Source organism: Solanum dulcamara, chromosome 4 (assembly GCF_947179165.1).
Source record: "Solanum dulcamara chromosome 4, daSolDulc1.2, whole genome shotgun sequence".
Lineage (NCBI taxonomy): Eukaryota > Viridiplantae > Streptophyta > Magnoliopsida > Solanales > Solanaceae > Solanum > Solanum dulcamara.
Window position 1 is genome coordinate 2,035,173 of NC_077240.1, and position 18,179 is coordinate 2,053,351.

Below are 18,179 nucleotides of genomic sequence, written 5' to 3' on the forward strand. Positions count from 1 at the left end.
AGATACCTCTCCAGTTAAAACAATATTTCAACTACTGAAAGCACTTGCGTTTTACATGTTTGTGTGTAATTGAGGACACGGAGCGCAATCAAGAAATACAGTAGGCAATGACCAAGGGAAAGCGAAAAAGAGAAGTACGAAATCTCTTTAACATATACCAGACTGAGTAGTTCCCATAGGGGAGATGTTAGCAGAAGGAAATGCCAGCACCTAATTACAGTAAACCACACTAGACTACTTTAATTTATTATAAACAACAACACTTGTCACTCTAATAAGAAAGTAGCATGGAATAACAGAAGAGAAACCTACAGTAAATAATTACACACAACCAAACACTTCCTCGACCAACTTAAAGGATACAAGGTGCATGCCTATCAAACCAGTAGGCAATACAAAGTTTCAGTCAGTTTCCATTTACATCAGTCCACATGATTGTTGCTTCTGACGCAGTTATAATTGCCTCAGTGTTTGCTTGCATCCGGTTGGCCAAATAAGTATCACCTCCGTCGGCGTTTGGACTCAACCTGAAATACTCGAGTCAAATTTTAAAACTTGAGGCTTCAGTAGCAAATGTAGAGGACAATAACCACCAATTTTTTTTAATAGTAAATAAAATCTAAAGAACTCCAGCTAGGAGCTGATTTTGTCAGAGTTGTGGTTCTTACACTAAAAAACATATGTTTACTCCTACAGAAAAAGATCAATCAGCCAAAAAAAACTTAAATACAATCTACAAAGTTCCAGCTAACAGCTTACTCTTAGGGGTCGTTTGTTAATGAAGGATGAGGGATAATAATCCCGAGACAAAATGCAGGATTATTTTACGCGACGTTTGGTTAGGGGTATTAGTTATTCTTAGGATTATTTATCCCATCATTTGTACTATAATGATGGGATAAGTTATCCCATATATATGATGGGATAACTAATCTCACTAGATAACTTTGTCTATACAAATCCCCCATACCAAACAATCCCTTACAGAAAATGTCTTTTTGATAACAAAAATCATCAAATAACGCACATCTATTTTTGTTCTGTTTATTGAGAGCATCATTTCAAAACCAAGGTGGATTCTTGTGTCCCCACTCCCCACAATCTCCATACTTGACTACTGTACTATCATTGTTCAACATTCTTCCATAGAATCTGAAGGCAACCTTACCCAATGTATTAATTTTCAGTCAGCAATAGACGACAGTTAGAACCTCGTTAGCTATGTCATTGCCCAAGAGCAAAATACTCTCAGAGTGTACAAGAAATAGTCTCGAAATGTATATGAAATGCCGTAGACCAATAAACTTTTGCACAGAATCAGACCATATTCAGCATTGAATGTTCATTGGAGAACCTTCTTTTTTCCCAGATTTTGTTTCACCGTATATATGTATCGAAATCCAGCCCATATTTTCACCAAAAAATAAATAAATTACTTAATAACAGTAATGATGTGCATATCTTAAAATGTACACTTGTTTAGGGAATGTCAAGGGTCATTAAAGAAGTGACGGAGGAGAAAATGAAAAGGATGCTTAGAATTAAGATTACCAGTTTTCAAAAAAAAAAGAAGAAAAGGATGCTTAGAAAGATTGAGTAGTACTTGCTTCCTTAACAAAGCAGCTTTATTATTGAGACATAACTTTTTATCATCAGAAGAGAGAGTTTGCCTTACCATCATGAGTTGCCAGGGTTGTTTGAGAAGATAAATTTCAGAAACGATGTATAAAACTCAAATGAATTTTTCCTCTTGCATTTCACCTGTGTATCTTTTATTCCAACATTCTCCTCCAATCAATTACCTTTTCCTTCATGTTTGATATTTCAAAAGGAGCTTTTAAGTACTCAGATCTCTTTCCAACACCCCCAACCCACCCGGTCTGATGGCATTTGCTATTTGCTTTTCTTTGGCATTACTAGTAAATTGCAAAAGATGATGGGTTACACATCCAAGCTGCTGCCCTCGTCATATGTAACAAATGATATGATAAAGCAACAGATTTACTAAGCATGTATAGTCTAAAATCAACCTACCAGCATGTTTGGAATGAATACAACAAGCTACATCAGTGAATGGAGGCCAAGGAAAATAGAAAATAAGAAACTTATATCAATTTAGATCATGGAAAGATGGATCAAAAAGGTAACCAGGATATTTGTGTTAACCTAGCAATGGGCTCACCTTTATATCAGAATGTCTTGAAGTACCATGAGAATTTAGCAATTTCTTCTGATCTTCAGATGAACAATTTTGGCAAAAGAAGTGGTCAAGTCTCTTGGCTTCCTCTGGTGTCATGTCTATACAAGTAGGGTGGAACCTGGATGAAAATTAAAGACACTTAGTTGCAGTCATCCAGATGTTAAAAGTAGAGGCAAGTGATGTCCAGTTTAGGAAAATGCTTTGTTGCCTAAGAATCTTCACATACGATTGACTTTAAATCATGCAAATATGCTACCACAAAACTTAACTGAAGACATGTTCAGCCCTCAAACTAGCTGAAACAAAAATCAGATTTTCACTTGAATCCAGTCAGGAAAGGTGATCGAGAATCTGCTGTATTCAGCTCTAAGGTTTCTCCCACACCTTGGCATCCTTCCAAAACAAGATTTTCAATGCAGAAAAGTACATACCTAACATAATTAAAGGCTTAACAACCTAAGATAGCTAAAATAATGGCGTCTTTCGGTCTTCGCATTCAAGACTGTTATTTTATCTTTCGAGCAGAGGTTCCTGATGGGTACTCTGCTTCATTCTTTCTTTACCCTACCACATTTGCAGATAGGTGGAGAGATGAAAGTTCAATACAAGCAGAGTAAAAAACAGAACAGACCAATCTCCAAACATAACATGATCGCTGGTGTTCAAACCACAATGGAATAAATTGATCAGAAATACCAAAACCCTCTGAAATAAATGATTTATGATGAGCCAGTTACTTTTCACATAAAGAAGTATATTAATTTCTATATATCAGCCCTCAGAATAGATTAAAAGGCTTTTTTAACCTTGGTTTTGGGATCTGATAATTTGATCCTTCTTACCTTTTCTTATATCTAAAAATGAAAAATTTATGTCCTGCGATAAACCAAGTGTGACAACATAGCCATAAGACATAAGTATGACCACTTATTCGGTGAATTAAAATAATCAGTCCGAGTCTGAACTTATATCTTTTTTCTTATAAATACCTCAAAATCACCAATATCAATCCTCCATCAACAAAAATACTTAGAGCGGACATTTCCACTAGACAGTAAGAGCATGTAACACTACAGTTAATTTCTTATGCTCTCAAAGAATGAGCGATCATATTTTAAACTTCTGATCACAAGTTCATGTACCTTGGAATGATCATATCTTAATTTTCTACCAAAACGTCAATGATTACAAACAAAAATAGGCTATACAATACTAGATTTAACATATTATAAGAGAGTGTCATATTAAACTTCGTCTATCCCATTTTGGATATAATTGTTAGACGCAAAAACTTAGTAACGTCAAAATTTTAAATCAAACCCCTTCAATTTAACATGATTAAGTAATAATTTGAGGAGAAAATGGGTTAATTAACTATAGTTAAGTGCTAAAATGCTCATGTCATACATTTATTTGGTTGTTGTAAACTCCGTGTGTAGGTAAACTCTTTCCATAATTTGACTTCCTGAACAAAGCATATTCCAAATCTGACCAGCCATATAGATATACATAACACATCAGCATACATAATTAAAGATACGCCAGAAAAGCTAATTGCAGTACAGAGATCTAACGCCCATGTAATAGGGAACTAACTACCTTTTTTATCAGTATAAAATAAGGCACTTAGGGTCGTTTGGTTGGGAACAAGTTATCCCAGGATTAATTATCCGGGAATAAGTTATTCTGGGATAAGGTGGGATAACTTATTCCACCATGTATATGAAATAACTTATTCCATCACTATGATATAAATAGTGAGATAAGTTATCCCAAACTTGCCAACCAAACAGGACACCAAAATTTTATTCCTGTACTATTTTTTTATCTCAAAACTATTTATATTTATCCCTTACACCAAATGGCCCCTTACTACTATAACCTCAAAGGAAACATTTTCTTCCTTAGGCAAAAAGGAAAGCAAAAAGAAATATGTGTTTCAAAATACTACATTAATTGCATTGCATCATGCACCTAAAAATGTCTTGAGTAAATCCACTATGTGGGTAAACTTGCTACCAATTTTCGAACAGATGGCACACAACATTTTTAGGAAATGTCTGAGTAGCTTCAGATACTCATGAACAGATTGAGTCGCAAATCCTGGTGCAATTAATGGCCAACTTTTCTTTTGAAATTAGCTCTTGCCCTATATGTGACTTATCAAACAAAGAAAATAGTACACGTAGAGCATGCAATAAAGCATAATAGGCTTAGAGATTGGAAACTAATGCAGGACCTACACTATTTATAAACTATTATTACCACACTATTTGCCTTTTATCAGAAAAATTAAAACTTGAGAAGATTTTAAACAGTGTAACAGAGAACTAAACAAGAAACCAGATCTTAATATATTACCTGCCATGAGAAAAACGTGAAGAATCAGACTTACCAGTCACTGCAGCCCTCACATTGAACCATGAGGTCATCAGGATTGTATGGCATTTCACATTTGCAGTACCTGCCAAATTAGGACCAAAAAGAATACTTAATGATAAACCAAGGTTATAAACTTCCAAAAAAAATGTTGTTTCCTAATACACCACGTAGTTAGTATTGTAGCTACATATTGTCAGATTCTGAAGCACGAAACTATATGAATGTCTTTAAAGTTTAAACTAAAGAATCTATTCAGAAAAATAAACTACTGCTCCTCAACAAGCTATTACCGAATCATTAATTAATGATAAGGCGAAAATCTGAAGTCAAGTTATCACTTTTTTAATGTACTAATTAAATAGAGATTGTTAGGAGAAAAGCCACAATTTTTATCAATCTTTGTACATACACGGCAACTCTGTCGGGATTAAACGCTCCAGTAGAAGAATTGTAGTCGAATCGGCAAAAGAAATCTTCGTTACCAACGGCGTCGAGTTTGGTGTAGCTCTTGAATGTGTGGACTGTACACTTCCCTTCAATTGTGTCGGCGCTTTGTATATCGCGGTGATCGGACATAAATAGTTCCTTTGAGCCGTGAAACTGACGACGGCCTCCGATCGACTCCTCCGGACGGTAATACCACCGGACGTGAACCCTGACGTTGCTACCTCTGCTGTCTGACTCAATCTTCTCAACTCGAGCAACGTACGACGGCTTTGAAGACTCCGACGGTCTCATCAACACGCAGTCGCCGGCTGAAGAAAGTTTCCAGGTAGCGCAAGTTAGATTTTCCGGCGAAAAGTTTTATCTGGAAAATTGAGAGAAGGTTAACTTACCTCGAACGGTCTTGTTGATGGATTTAACAGTGTAAGAATCTAGGGTTCGACGATTGGTACGAGTTTTAGCCATGGACTGAAGGAGGAGGAGTGTATAACACTACAAAAGTCATGCGCCTGAAACTGCAAACTGTGAACTGTGCAGATAGAGAAATAGGAGAGAGAGATATGAACCCGGCCAAACCAGCGTGTGTCACCAGGGATCTTTTTTCTTTTTAGATTTTTTTTATCAAGTTTCAGGAGAAAGACTATTTTTCACTTTTTAAAAAATATGATTTTATTTTTATTTAAATAATATTAAAGTTTGTGAAAAAAATATACTCCTCTATTTTATTTGTCTGATTTTATTCTGACATGAAATTTAAAAAAATAAAAGAAGTTTTGAGTCTTTTTGAGCTTAAATTTAAGAACTTGAATGTATTAAAATAATATATCATGTCAAAAGTTAAAATTAAAAAATAATATATTGTCATTTTAGCTTTTTTTAAAAAACCTCAAAATATGTGTCATTTTAAAATTTCAAAACAAAAATGGTATTGTATGTTATATTTCACGTTTTTAATAGTGTTCATTTTTTCAATAAACATTAAAGACATGTTTGGTGTGATGGACAATAGTGTTCCTGTGATAAATTTTGATTTTCCTTAATTATTTGTTTGATTATAAAGTTTGAAATAATTTATTTCAAAATTAATAATTAGTACTTGAATAAGTGATTCATGTCTTTGAATGGATAACATAGTTAAAATGATGAAAATATTCTTTTAAATTTTTTTATACATTACTTGTCACATATTTTTACAGTTATAGAACGTATTTTTAAAAATTATGTAGTTCATATTATTTAATACAACAAATCAAATATTCACTAAAAAAAATAATTAATTCATACCTAACTAATCTCACTGTAAGTTGTCTTTAATCAAACAACTCCTAAATATGAACCATTTAATAAATTACATATTATATTTATTTAACATATGAACAATTTAATAAACTACATATTATATATTTATTCAGACATATGCACAATTTAATAAACTATGTATTATATTTTTTGCTAAAGTAACCCTTATTTAGGACACGGAGTAACATTTTTGCAATTCTCAGTTCAGTTATATCCTTCACAGGCCACCCGTGCGCACTCTGCATATTTCCCATGATCGAAGTTCACTAATGAACTCTATCCGTTACCAGCAACTGGAGCACAAGCTCTCACCTTTTGGACGCAAATTGATCTCCTCCATTGCCTTCGTTTCTGATTTCCCAGACCAGCGCAGTATTCAGTTCCTAACCAAACCGACAAATTTTATTCACTCAAAACCCGAAATTTTCCATGCCCATTTCATAAAGTCCCAGAATCTTGAAGGCAATACATATGCTGCAAATACTGTGCTTTATACTTATGGTGAATATTCAAGAATGGACAATGCAGCCAAGGTGCTCGAAGAAATGCCTAACCCATATTCTGTTTCCTGGAATCTGATGATTTCTAATTCTAATAAGGCATTACTGTACCAAGATTCATGGAGGATATTTTGTAGGATGCACATGCTAGGGTTTGAGATGAATATGTTTACGTATGGTAGTGTTCTTTCTGCCTGTAGTGCTTTAACATCTACATTGTGTGGTGAGCAGGTTTATGGGCTTGTGATGAAAAATGGTTTTTTTTCGGATGGATATGTAAGATGTGGGTTGATAGAATTGTTTTCAAGATGTTGGAGGTTTCATGATGCTTTAAGGGTGTTTTATGATTACTTGTGTGATAATGTGGTTTGCTGGAATGCTATTATATCAGGGGCAGTAAAAAATAGGGAGTATTGGGTTGCTTTGAATATTTTTAGACGAATGTGGGGTGGTTTCTTAAAGCCTAATGAATTTACTATTCCAAGTGTACTGAATGCTTGTGTTTCACTGTTGGAACTTCAATTTGGCAAAATGGTTCATGGAGAGGCTATAAAATGTGGTCTGGAAACTGATGTTTTTGTGGGGACTTCTATTGTTGATTTGTATGCAAAATGTGGGTTTATGGATGAAGCATTTAGGGAACTCATGCAGATGCCAGTCAGCAATGTTGTTTCTTGGACTGCCATGCTAAATGGTTTCGTGCAGAATGGAGATCCTATTTCTGCTGTTCAAATATTTGGAAGAATGAGGAATAAAGGGGTAGAGATAAACAACTACACTGTCACTTGTGTGCTTGCTGCCTGTGCTAATCCTACAATGGCAAAAGAAGCAATCCAAATCCATTCTTGGATCTATAAGACTGGATTTTATCAGGATCCAGTTGTGCAAACTTCTTTTATCAATATGTACTCGAAGATAGGGGAAGTTGCCTTATCTGAACTAGTCTTTGCAGAGGCTGAAAATCTGCAGCACCTAAGTTTGTGGTCTAACATGATAACTGCTCTTGCCCAGAATAATGATTCTGACAAGGTAATTCATCTATTTCGGAGAATATTCCAAGAGGACTTGAAACCTGATAAGTTCTGTTGTTCTAGTGTCTTGGGAGTTGTAGACTGTCTAGACTTGGGCAGACAGATACATAGCTACACTCTTAAATCGGGGTTAATCTCTAATGTTAACGTGAGCAGCTCTCTGTCCACAATGTACTCAAAATGTGGTAGTATAGAGGAATCATATGCTATATTTGAGCTGATTAAGGATAAGGATAATGTCTCATGGGCCTCAATGATTGCCGGTCTTGTAGAACACGGCTTTTCAGATAGAGCCGTTGAACTGTTCAGAGAGATGCCCGTTGAGGAAGTCATTCCTGATGAAATGACATTAACTGCTATCCTTAACGCATGTAGTTCTCTTCAAACCTTGAAGTCTGGCAAAGAAATCCATGGCTTCATTCTTCGACATGGTGTTGGTGAGCTTTGCATTACCAATGGTGCCATTGTGAATATGTATACAAAGTGTGGTGATCTAGTATCGGCAAGAAGTTTCTTTGATATGATACCCCTTAAAGATAAGTTTTCATGTTCTTCCATGATATCTGGGTATGCTCAAAGGGGTTATGTGGAAGACACGCTTCAGCTGTTCAAGCAAATGCTGATGAATGATTTAGATAGTAGTTCCTTTACAATTTCTTCTGTTCTTGGGGTTATCGCTCTTTCTAATAGATCTCGTATTGGTATCCAAGTGCATGCACATTGTTTAAAACTGGGATCACAATCAGAAGCATCGACAGGAAGTTCACTGGTTACGATGTATTCAAAATGTGGAAGTATTGATGATTGCTGCAAATCATTTAAAGAAATTTTGGCACCTGATTTGGTTAGCTGGACTGCTATGATTGTAAGCTATGCTCAAAATGGAAAAGGGGGTGATGCTTTGCAAGTTTATGAGTTAATGAGGAATTCAGGAATCAAGCCTGATTCAGTAACTTTTGTTGGTGTTCTTTCTGCTTGTAGCCATGCTGGTTTGGTTGAAGAAGGGTATTTCTTTCTAAATTCAATGATGAAAGACTACGGAATTGAGCCTGGTTATCGTCACTATGCCTGTATGGTAGATCTTCTCAGTCGCTCTGGTAGATTAACTGAGGCTGAGAGGTTCATTAGTGAGATGCCTATAAAACCTGATGCTTTGGTCTGGGGAACACTACTTGCTGCGTGTAAATTGCATGATGAAGTTGAGCTAGGAAAGCTGGCAGCAAAAAAGATCATAGAGTTGGAGCCGAGCGAAGTTGGTGCATATGTCTCATTGTCAAATATCTGGGCTAGTGTGGGCCAATGGGATGAAGTCTTGAAAATAAGAGGTTCAATGCGTGGAACTGGGATAGCAAAGGAACCTGGATGGAGTTCTTTGTGAAATACTACATTTTCGGTACAATAAGTCTTTGCACCTTGCTCTTTACTGGTTGGTGTATGAACGTTCTTCAAGGCGGAGAACTTTCAAAGTAACTGGGAGAGATCAAGGAACTGATTCGATCCTGAAATAGACAATTTACTTTGCTAAATTCAGACGTCACTTACTATTCTCTCTTGCGGATGGTTTTGACCGAGAAGAATTCTAACAGATACTTTATAAAGATTATGGTGTAGGCATTTTCGTGTACACAAACACACTAAAATACCAGCAGGGAAGGGCCTTTGCAATTGCCTGGTGTGTCTCAACAACGTGGATGTGTGCCTTTTGTGGTTCCATCAACAATCAACCAAGCACATCTGCGCTGATTTCCTAATTTAACTTTACTATAGGTTTTTTCTGTCATCTCATGAACTGGTTCTGCTAAGTATTTCTCATGAAACATGGGATATGTACTATATCAACAAACAAAAGAATATGCATTTTTCTATAAGGGATTGAAGAAAGTTTGGATAATTTCAGTTTCTTGTGTCCGGTAGTTATATATTGAAATAGTTGAATGGTGACAACTGATAACTATATCTAAAAAAAAAACTATTTTAATAATGGGCAGTGACATAAGCAAAAAAAAAAAAATCATAAGCGGTGTCACACCTTATGAATTTGTTTGTGCAACGCCTCTTCACATAGGTTGATTTTGAGGTATTAAATCTATTTAGTACTAATATTTTCTCGATAATATTATTTTAAGGAAATGTAATTTACTTACATGGACATGTTTTTGCAACACATATCTAATGGTTTAGATTGCAGGGACCTTGAAGGTTGGGAACTACAGAAGAATAAGAATCTAAAGCAATTGAAAATGAAAATTCGTTCAGAGTTATTTTTTCCAACAATAACTTGTAAATATATACACTGATGAGGAAGACTCACATTTTTAACAAAGATGATTTTGCAAAGCAAATAAGCTAATTATTGCCCAAAAAATTAGAAAAGAGTTTTTCATAGAACTCTTTCGTCCTATGAGACCAAACTTTACTTTCTAATCAGTGGTACCTAAATAATATCATATCTATACATATGTAATTGACCTTTTGACAAGAGAAATCTTTGATGCATCCCCACCTATCTCCTCAAAAACTACCAGCAAGTTCCCAGTTGGCTTCAACCAAGATCGAGGAACATGGTACCTACAAGAAACCAAATAGGTTAAAGAGTTGGCAACCATTTTAATCTTCTCATTTATCAAGTAAGGGTAAAAAAAAATACTACTGTTATCTGCATACCATCTTTGAGTTGGCTGGCCACAACCAGATTGGCACTTTTCTTGTCGGTATGTAGCTGCATAAGTGCAAGGGCTGCAGTTACCAGTGGCATAAGCAGTCCAGTATCTTCCAATGCTCTGTCCATTGATCCATACTTGACCTTTTCCCATACTTCCCATGTCCACTGCTAATGGATCACTACCTCTTGGTGCATTGAAATATACCTGAAAGTTTCATGAAGAGTCTCAGTATCATGGTCAAGATTCCACCTTTTCATTTCTCATTATTACAGCTCTATAAGACAATATCATTCTTATCTTCGAACATCAATAATCTAACTCTTAATATCAGGAAGTGTGATCAATTCTGATGTTTCAAAAGCTACACAAATAGTATACAAGTGATTTCCATCAGTTAGTACGTTATTTTCAAGTGTTCTTCATATTACATTTTTCCTTGTTACTAATCGATTATCTGTAAAGCAATTCAATTTGGAAATTCTTCTGTCCTGTTCTCCATATAGACAGAAGCAAACATATATACCTTGTACCACGTAAGAGGTTGTCGTTGCCTTGCTATCAAAGAGCCTCCTACCCATTCAGCAGCAGAAATTGCGTTTGAAGCCAAGTTCATGGCCTCACCTCTCAATCCCACCTGCCCAAAAACATTCAAAGTTGTGGTAAGGACCTCTAAGATGCCAAAGCATGAATAAAAAATTAGGATATGCACCTGATATGACCATTTCTGCCACGATAAGTCCCTTTGACCCTTGTCTAGCCCATGAAGAACGACTGGTCCAAGGACTCCTGTGCTCCATGTCTCATAACGTGCTCCATTGTTCTTCAAATACAACAAACCAAAACACAAAGGTGAAAAGCCAATTTTGGCAAGCAAGAAAGTGATGAGTGATTTATGAGATCCACAAATGCAGAAATATCTCCCCACCAGCCATGCCCCAACTCAAGTTGTTGCTACTACTATTGATTCCAAAATAGAAGTCTGTCATTCGTTTCCCAAAGGTCATCTATTGAGAATCTTTGATCTCGTAAGTGTGAGTCGTAAAAAGAGACTAACCGGTAATCCAACAGCTACACTGAGTAGGGAAATTCTGTTTATTCCAGCATGCAGGTTAACACCTCCTGTGAATGTAACTCTTCGGTTTTCTCGGTTTCCATAAACTGAACCTGTAATTGGACCCTGGAACTCTTAGAAAGAATCCAACATTTGATGTTTTTCAACACTAAAATGTTACCATAAGTCCACTTAATCAGAGAGCATTTGCACCTGAAAGCTGTCCATTAATATACACATGCAAGGCGTGGCCTGCTGACTGCACAGTAAGAGTCAGATGTTCCCCTCGATGTAGAAATGATTCAGCTGAATTTATCTCAACACTGGAAAGTTCAATGACATGGTCAAACAAATATACATATTTGTCAGCAGGCATATAAAATGTTCTCATTCGTACCTAGTGGTGTACCAAAGGTAGTCACTCGCATCCCTTGTAACATTTAATTGCTCCAAGAGACCAACAACAGTGAGCTTTGAATCCGCATCAATGGTGGATACATCTTCACTAAATGTTTCCCAAGTGCGCAGTTGTACGTTTGTAAGCAGCATTTGTGCAGTGGATGTCTTAACTCCAACCTGATTTGAAGAGCAAAAGATTTCATCACAAACATTTTCCAGTAAATAGACTGCCAGTTGGCAACTGAGTACTACCTACGTATCTTAGCTTCAATTCTCATCTTTGTAATCATGTTAATGGGAATTAAAAGCCATGAGTTGTTTAGTAGACACAATATTGTCAACTTATGATGAAGTATTATTTGCTTAGAAAGTAAGGAGTGGGATGGTATATTAAGAATGATTACAACTTAACGTTAGCTACGGGGAAAACATTTATTAATGAATGACTCTTCAGCAACAACGAATAAAAGAAGAAGATATACAACAGAAGTAACCACTGTGATATATACATACCCTGGCAGTATTAAATACAACATTTTTGCAGTCTGGAAGAATGCTTATTGACCAAGGTGGCAGGTCGTAATGTTGGTGCTTAAATGTCACCCTTGCAGGTGAACTCAAATGGTAATTTGCAAGAAAAGCAGCACAATGTCCAGAGCCGGAAGAAAATACATGCGCCTGCAAAATGGAGAAGACTTCAGAATTTTAAAAGGCCAAACATATATGAATCAGATATGTAAAAGAATGTGCCAATATAATAAAAAGAACAAAGAACTATTGATCATCTATAATTTACATTAATTTGCATACTCATCCTCGTTGTCAGGGCCAGATGCAAGTATGGTATAGTGGGTGAGCCTGCACCCACTCATAGTTAAAGTACTTAAGTAATCAATATTTATTTTTAATGTATACCCAATTCCTCAAAGAAGTAGTGATGGGTGCTGTGGTACTCCACATCTACTGCCATCCGTGTCTACTTGTAGTAACATCCCTGCCCCCAAAGATCTAATGAAAAGAGTCAACAGAAAGGGAAAAAGAAAAGATAGGAAAGGTACCTGCTCATAGTTCCCTAAGGCAGTAACAGCAGGATCAGCAGAAATCAGTGCTGGTTCACATAACTTGACAGCCTTATGAAGCTCCTTCAAATGGTCATACTTTGGCTGCCTAATCAAGCCTATAAAATAAGCACGGAGAACTAGTTAGTATATATGAGGAAAGTTGAAATACATGTAAAGTTGTACTTCTTAATGGTACTAGCTCAGTCTCTGACCATATTCATCAATAGGAGCATCATAGTCATAGCTGGTAGTGATGAAAGGCCCTCCAGCTGTTCTTCCAAAGTTGGTTCCCCCATGATACTGTTCAAAGAGGAGAAAAGGAACATTGGTTAAGGTAAAAAGTATCATCACAAGTTGCACGCATGATAGACGGTAAATCTCTTGATTTTTTACAAGTAAAACTGTTGATATCATTTTTTTTAAAAGAAATGACAAGTGTAGAACTCTTGAAATCATTTTCTTACATTCATTTGGTAAGAATTTAATATGTAATGTCTGGAAGAATGAGAAGTACATAAAAGCTACTGAAATTTAACAGTTTAGACTTGGTGATGGGTCAAGATGAAAATTCAGATAACTATAGAAGATTATTTTCCAAAGCAGGGGTAATTTTGCATCATAACTTACGGATGCTATATAGTTTTGAGATTCAAACAATCTTGTTCCAAAAAATTTCATTCATCAAATTAGTAGATATGCACTTTTCAGCAACGGTCATATCATCAATCGATATAGAACTTCAGAGAATTAGTTATTAGTTATATTCCACTATACAGGAGCTGCAGTAATGAGACTTCAAAAGCTGGAGGAAATCTACCCACCATATAATAGTTCACCAAAGAGCCACCTTTTTGAACAAACCGAGCAACTGCAAAGGCCAAATCTTCAACTGGTCGATGATGAACTGGACCGCCAAAATCATCAAACCTTTACACATGAAGAAACTTAAGTAAAATCATCCTAACATGGAAAAATATTAATCACACTGCAAATGCCAAAGTATCTTGAATTTACCAGCCGCTCCATGCCTCTGTCCATATCGTTGGCTTGTTAGGTTTGTTAGGGGAAAAATAGTCACAATAAAAACCATTGCAGGTGTTTATCTGTCACCAAAATGAAGATTTAAGTTTAGCATAACATTAGGGAATCCGAAGCACTCAAAATCAGCTTTCCTATATAATTGACTTTCTATAAGAATATTTTCCAATCTGGTTATTATGGGGGGGGCAATCGAAATAACAAGTTGAAATAAGGAGCCAAAAGAATTGAGTGCTGCACTCAGTTTAGTTAATAAACGAAGCCAGGCCAATCTTGTATAGTGCGGAAAACATCTTACCACTGGATCAGGGGCATCATCCTCCTTGCACATGATCCACGGGACCCCAGTACCCATTTCAACAGCCATTTTAGCCGCCCAAGTCATGTACGCATGACCAGGAGCACCATATTTTTTTATTTCTAACCCATACTCGTTCTCAATCTGCATCAACACTTCTAAACATAAGTATCTATGATGCTTCATCATTGCAAAGCACCATACTGCACATGAGATGAGGAAACAAACAGATGATCCAGTCTATGACTTCCCTCACATATCCTTAAACTGCTTAAAGTACACACCAAATGCCTCAATAAGTGGCTTTTATCACTTGGTCATGAGTGAAATGGTAGAAAATCATACCTGAGATAGAATGATAGGACCACCTTGGGTCTGAAATAGCTTCTCATTCTTCATCATTTGGACAATTTTTGTGGTGAATCTTTGCATTTCCCTCTGCAAGAAAAAAATAACATTCCACTGTGATTTAGCTTCCAAGATAAACAACATCAACAACATAACCAGTGTAATCCCACATGTGGAGTCTGAGGAGGGTGGTGTGTAGGCAGCCTCACCCTTACATTGTGAAGGTAGAGAGGCAAAACGTTTATACTTTTGCTTTAACCAAAACTCTACTACACATTAGGATGTTCCAAGCATACTACTTTTCCACTTGAACCAACAACATATCCAGAGTAATCCCACAAGTGCAGTTTGGGGAGGGTAGAAAGGTTGTTTTCGATAGACCCTCCTCTTATGAAGACATAAGCAGTAAACTTTTCAGTTGAACCATTGCCATAAATGCAATCCCCTTCTGAAGGGTGTGCCTATATGTGTGTGTGTGAGAGAGAGAGACACACACCTTGAAAGGTTCATTATCAGTTCTAAAGCTGATACCAGGAACATACTTCAACCATACAGGAAAACCACTGAAATTAGAAAGAAAAAAAAAGGAAAAATTATACAGAGCATTTGACATTAGAAAGTAAACACAATCATAAATCAAAGCTAATATATTAATTTGATGACTAAAATCAAGCTTACCCAAAATTCCACTCTCCACATATATAAGGCCCAATTCGAAGATGCATATAAAGCCCTGCCTTCTGAACCAGCTTTATGAATCGAACTAAATCATTACGCCCCTCAAAGTTGTACTATAAATCCACAAAAATTAAACGTTAATATAGCATCTTCACTAATGCTTCTCAGAAGAACAAAGAACTACTACTACTAAAAAAAGACTTGACAGAAAAATATATTCACAATGAACAATTTAAACAAGAAGAAAGAGTAAAGTACATTGCCAGGTGAAGGTTCATGAAGATTCCAAAACACATAGGTTTCTATAACATCCAATCCTCCATCTTTTGCCTTCTGTATAATCCCCTCCCACATCTGCATTTTGTCCATTGTTAAACCAAGAAACACCAAAAAGAAAATGAAAAATGAGCAAAAAAAAGAAAATGCCATACATCAGGGGTGCTTCTGGGGTAATGAATAGAACCAGAAAAAAGAATTTTTCTTTGGCCATTGATAATGAGAGACTTCTTATCATAAGTAACACTACAATAACCAATCTTGGACACAAAAATCAACACAAAAAATAGCAAGAACCATTTGGTATTGGTACCCATTTTGTTTTTACTTAGAGAGAAATGGGAAGAGAATATGCAAAAATGCTTATCTTACAACAATGGTGGAGAAAGCAAAGTGAGAAATGATAAAATGTGAATAAAGAAGAAGAGAGAGACAAGGCCTGCAAAAATGCAAACAAATAAGGACACTGACAAGAGTTCACAAAAGGCTAGGAATGTCTGTGACAGATAATCACACACAGAGAAAGAAAAAAGTAACAGTATTTTGGATTTTGTTACTCTGCATTTAACAATACTCAATATGTCATAAATGTCAAATGAATGTTAAGAGTTTTCTTTTTTTTTTTTGGATTTTGCAGGAAATGCTAACTCCCAAGTCTCAATCTTTATAGATACAGCCACCGCCGACCTCTCTGCTTTTGGTTCCTCCAGAAATTATATCCTCTCTGTCACACAAAATTTCTACATTTTTAGTCACAGTCTTGTGACTGACCTAAAATTTAATAATTTGAAAATTTTAAATTAAACGATTCAGTAATTTCATGTAAGAATCAACATTATCGTAGTATTCGAGTAGGTAGCCAAGTATTGTAGTATTTTATATCAGAGACATCGCATCTTCTTCTTACTTAGCATTTACATAGTAATTTTCATTACTATTTGTTGTTCATTGCTTAAGAATATTGTGTATGAGGAAAAATTATCAAATTATACGCCTTATATTCTTATATTTTTAATTATTTTTTATTATTTGTAAAAATTTTAAAAATCATACATATGAATGATGATACATTGCGATTTGATACATAAGTTTTTTTCATGATACATCGCTAGTTGATACAAATCAAACATTGTAATATCAACTAGCGATGTATCATGAAAAGGACTTATGTATCAAATCGCGATGTATCAGCGTCATTCGTATATATAGAAATATGAAGAAGAAAAAAAAGAAATTCGGATAATTACCAAAAAAATCGGGATAAATTGTAATTGGACATTTTCACTATAAAATTTAAGTAATTATCCCTAAAAATTAAGTGAAGCTTCATTATGGAGTTCCTTTTTAAAAAAAATTATTCCAAATTTAAAGTTATTGATTCGATTAATTTAAATTATATTACATTAGCCTATAAAAAAAATGAAAAACTCCTTGTCAAAAATAAAAAGGTGCTCTATATACCAATTAAGCCAAGAAAGAGGGGACTCGGTGCCATTCCATGTCACTCTTTATAAAAATAGAATTCATGATTTAAACTTAACAAAATTAAAGTTATTTCAAGTTCATTGAGAGTATGAGCTTAAATCTTAACATATACAGTAGTTATTTTTTAATTTTCTTACATAAAAAAATAATAAAGTAAATTCAAATGAATTCACTCTCTACATTCTGAATCCATCTATGCTCTTTGGGATAGCGTGGAGTTATATTCCTATTTCTTCTTTTCTTTCCTTCTCAGATTCCAAAGATAAATTATAAAATGTAAAAGGGAAAAAGTTCCAATTCCAAATTAATAGTACTGCTACTTAAGTGTATATCCATTAATGAAAGCTTAATACAATTTACTTTAATACCTTTTGGATGTATATAATATAAAAATAGAAAGGGCTTCGTGTAAGTTTTATTCACTTGTAATAATATAATTCGTGTAAGTTTTATTCACTTGTAATAATATAATTTTCTTTCTTTTTCAACAAAGAAACGGAATTGAAATTATTGCATTTACTCTTTTGGTCCACAAGACATTAAATAAAGGACATCTATATGTAGTTATCTAATTTATGATGGCAACATCAAGAGAATTAGAACTGAAAGATTATAAAAGACGCAACATATGTAAATGTACTTTTCTCTGTACATATTTAATTTATTTTAACTTTTGACCTCATTTAAAGTTATTGAGAATTTTGGCATATGTTTTCTGAAGGGGGCATTTTTGGTAATGAGAATTAATTTTGGAAACCACTGTAGTATCTATAAATTTGGAACTTATGATATGACAACTCATGTAACGCAAAATTAAAATGCATGTATGATGTATCCCTACACCCGAACTTACATCAAATTATATTAATTTATTATAATTAGTTATGAAATTAATATGAAAATATGTATTTAATTAATTATAATTAAGTGTAGGAGTAACAAATAGATCTAAAGAAAATTTATTGTATTAATTAAGCTGATATAAATATCGAGTGTAAATAAGTTTTTTTTATTCTGAATTGGAGT

The 18,179-nt window shown here is 35.0% G+C and overlaps 3 protein-coding genes across 3 annotated transcripts; 1 reads left to right on the forward strand and 2 right to left on the reverse strand.

Annotated features, from left to right (window-relative positions):
• Positions 1 to 135: 135 nt before the first annotated feature.
• On the reverse strand, positions 136 to 5,628 carry LOC129885424 (chromatin remodeling protein EBS-like). Its single transcript, XM_055959692.1, has 5 exons — positions 5,419 to 5,628; positions 4,992 to 5,337; positions 4,596 to 4,664; positions 2,183 to 2,318; positions 136 to 527 (listed from the first exon to the last, which is right to left on the reverse strand). Exons 1-5 carry the CDS (start codon positions 5,489 to 5,491, stop codon positions 501 to 503), a joined length of 651 nt encoding a protein of 216 aa, XP_055815667.1. The 5' UTR covers positions 5,492 to 5,628; the 3' UTR covers positions 136 to 500.
• An 848-nt stretch (positions 5,629 to 6,476) lies between these two features.
• LOC129885420 (pentatricopeptide repeat-containing protein At1g74600, chloroplastic) lies at positions 6,477 to 9,747 on the forward strand. The gene has a single exon (XM_055959689.1). The coding sequence runs from the start codon at positions 6,595 to 6,597 to the stop codon at positions 9,232 to 9,234; it is 2,640 nt and encodes an 879-aa protein (XP_055815664.1). The 5' UTR covers positions 6,477 to 6,594; the 3' UTR covers positions 9,235 to 9,747.
• A 360-nt stretch (positions 9,748 to 10,107) lies between these two features.
• Positions 10,108 to 16,476, reverse strand: LOC129885421 (beta-galactosidase 3-like). Its single transcript, XM_055959690.1, has 18 exons — positions 15,824 to 16,476; positions 15,651 to 15,746; positions 15,393 to 15,505; positions 15,211 to 15,277; positions 14,712 to 14,804; positions 14,367 to 14,510; positions 14,045 to 14,133; positions 13,852 to 13,957; positions 13,243 to 13,330; positions 13,028 to 13,146; positions 12,483 to 12,647; positions 11,968 to 12,146; positions 11,784 to 11,893; positions 11,574 to 11,683; positions 11,229 to 11,339; positions 11,043 to 11,153; positions 10,521 to 10,723; positions 10,108 to 10,424 (listed from the first exon to the last, which is right to left on the reverse strand). The coding sequence occupies exons 1-18, from the start codon at positions 15,983 to 15,985 to the stop codon at positions 10,307 to 10,309; spliced, it is 2,184 nt and encodes a 727-aa protein (XP_055815665.1). The 5' UTR covers positions 15,986 to 16,476; the 3' UTR covers positions 10,108 to 10,306.
• Between the last annotated feature and the right edge of the window lie 1,703 nt (positions 16,477 to 18,179).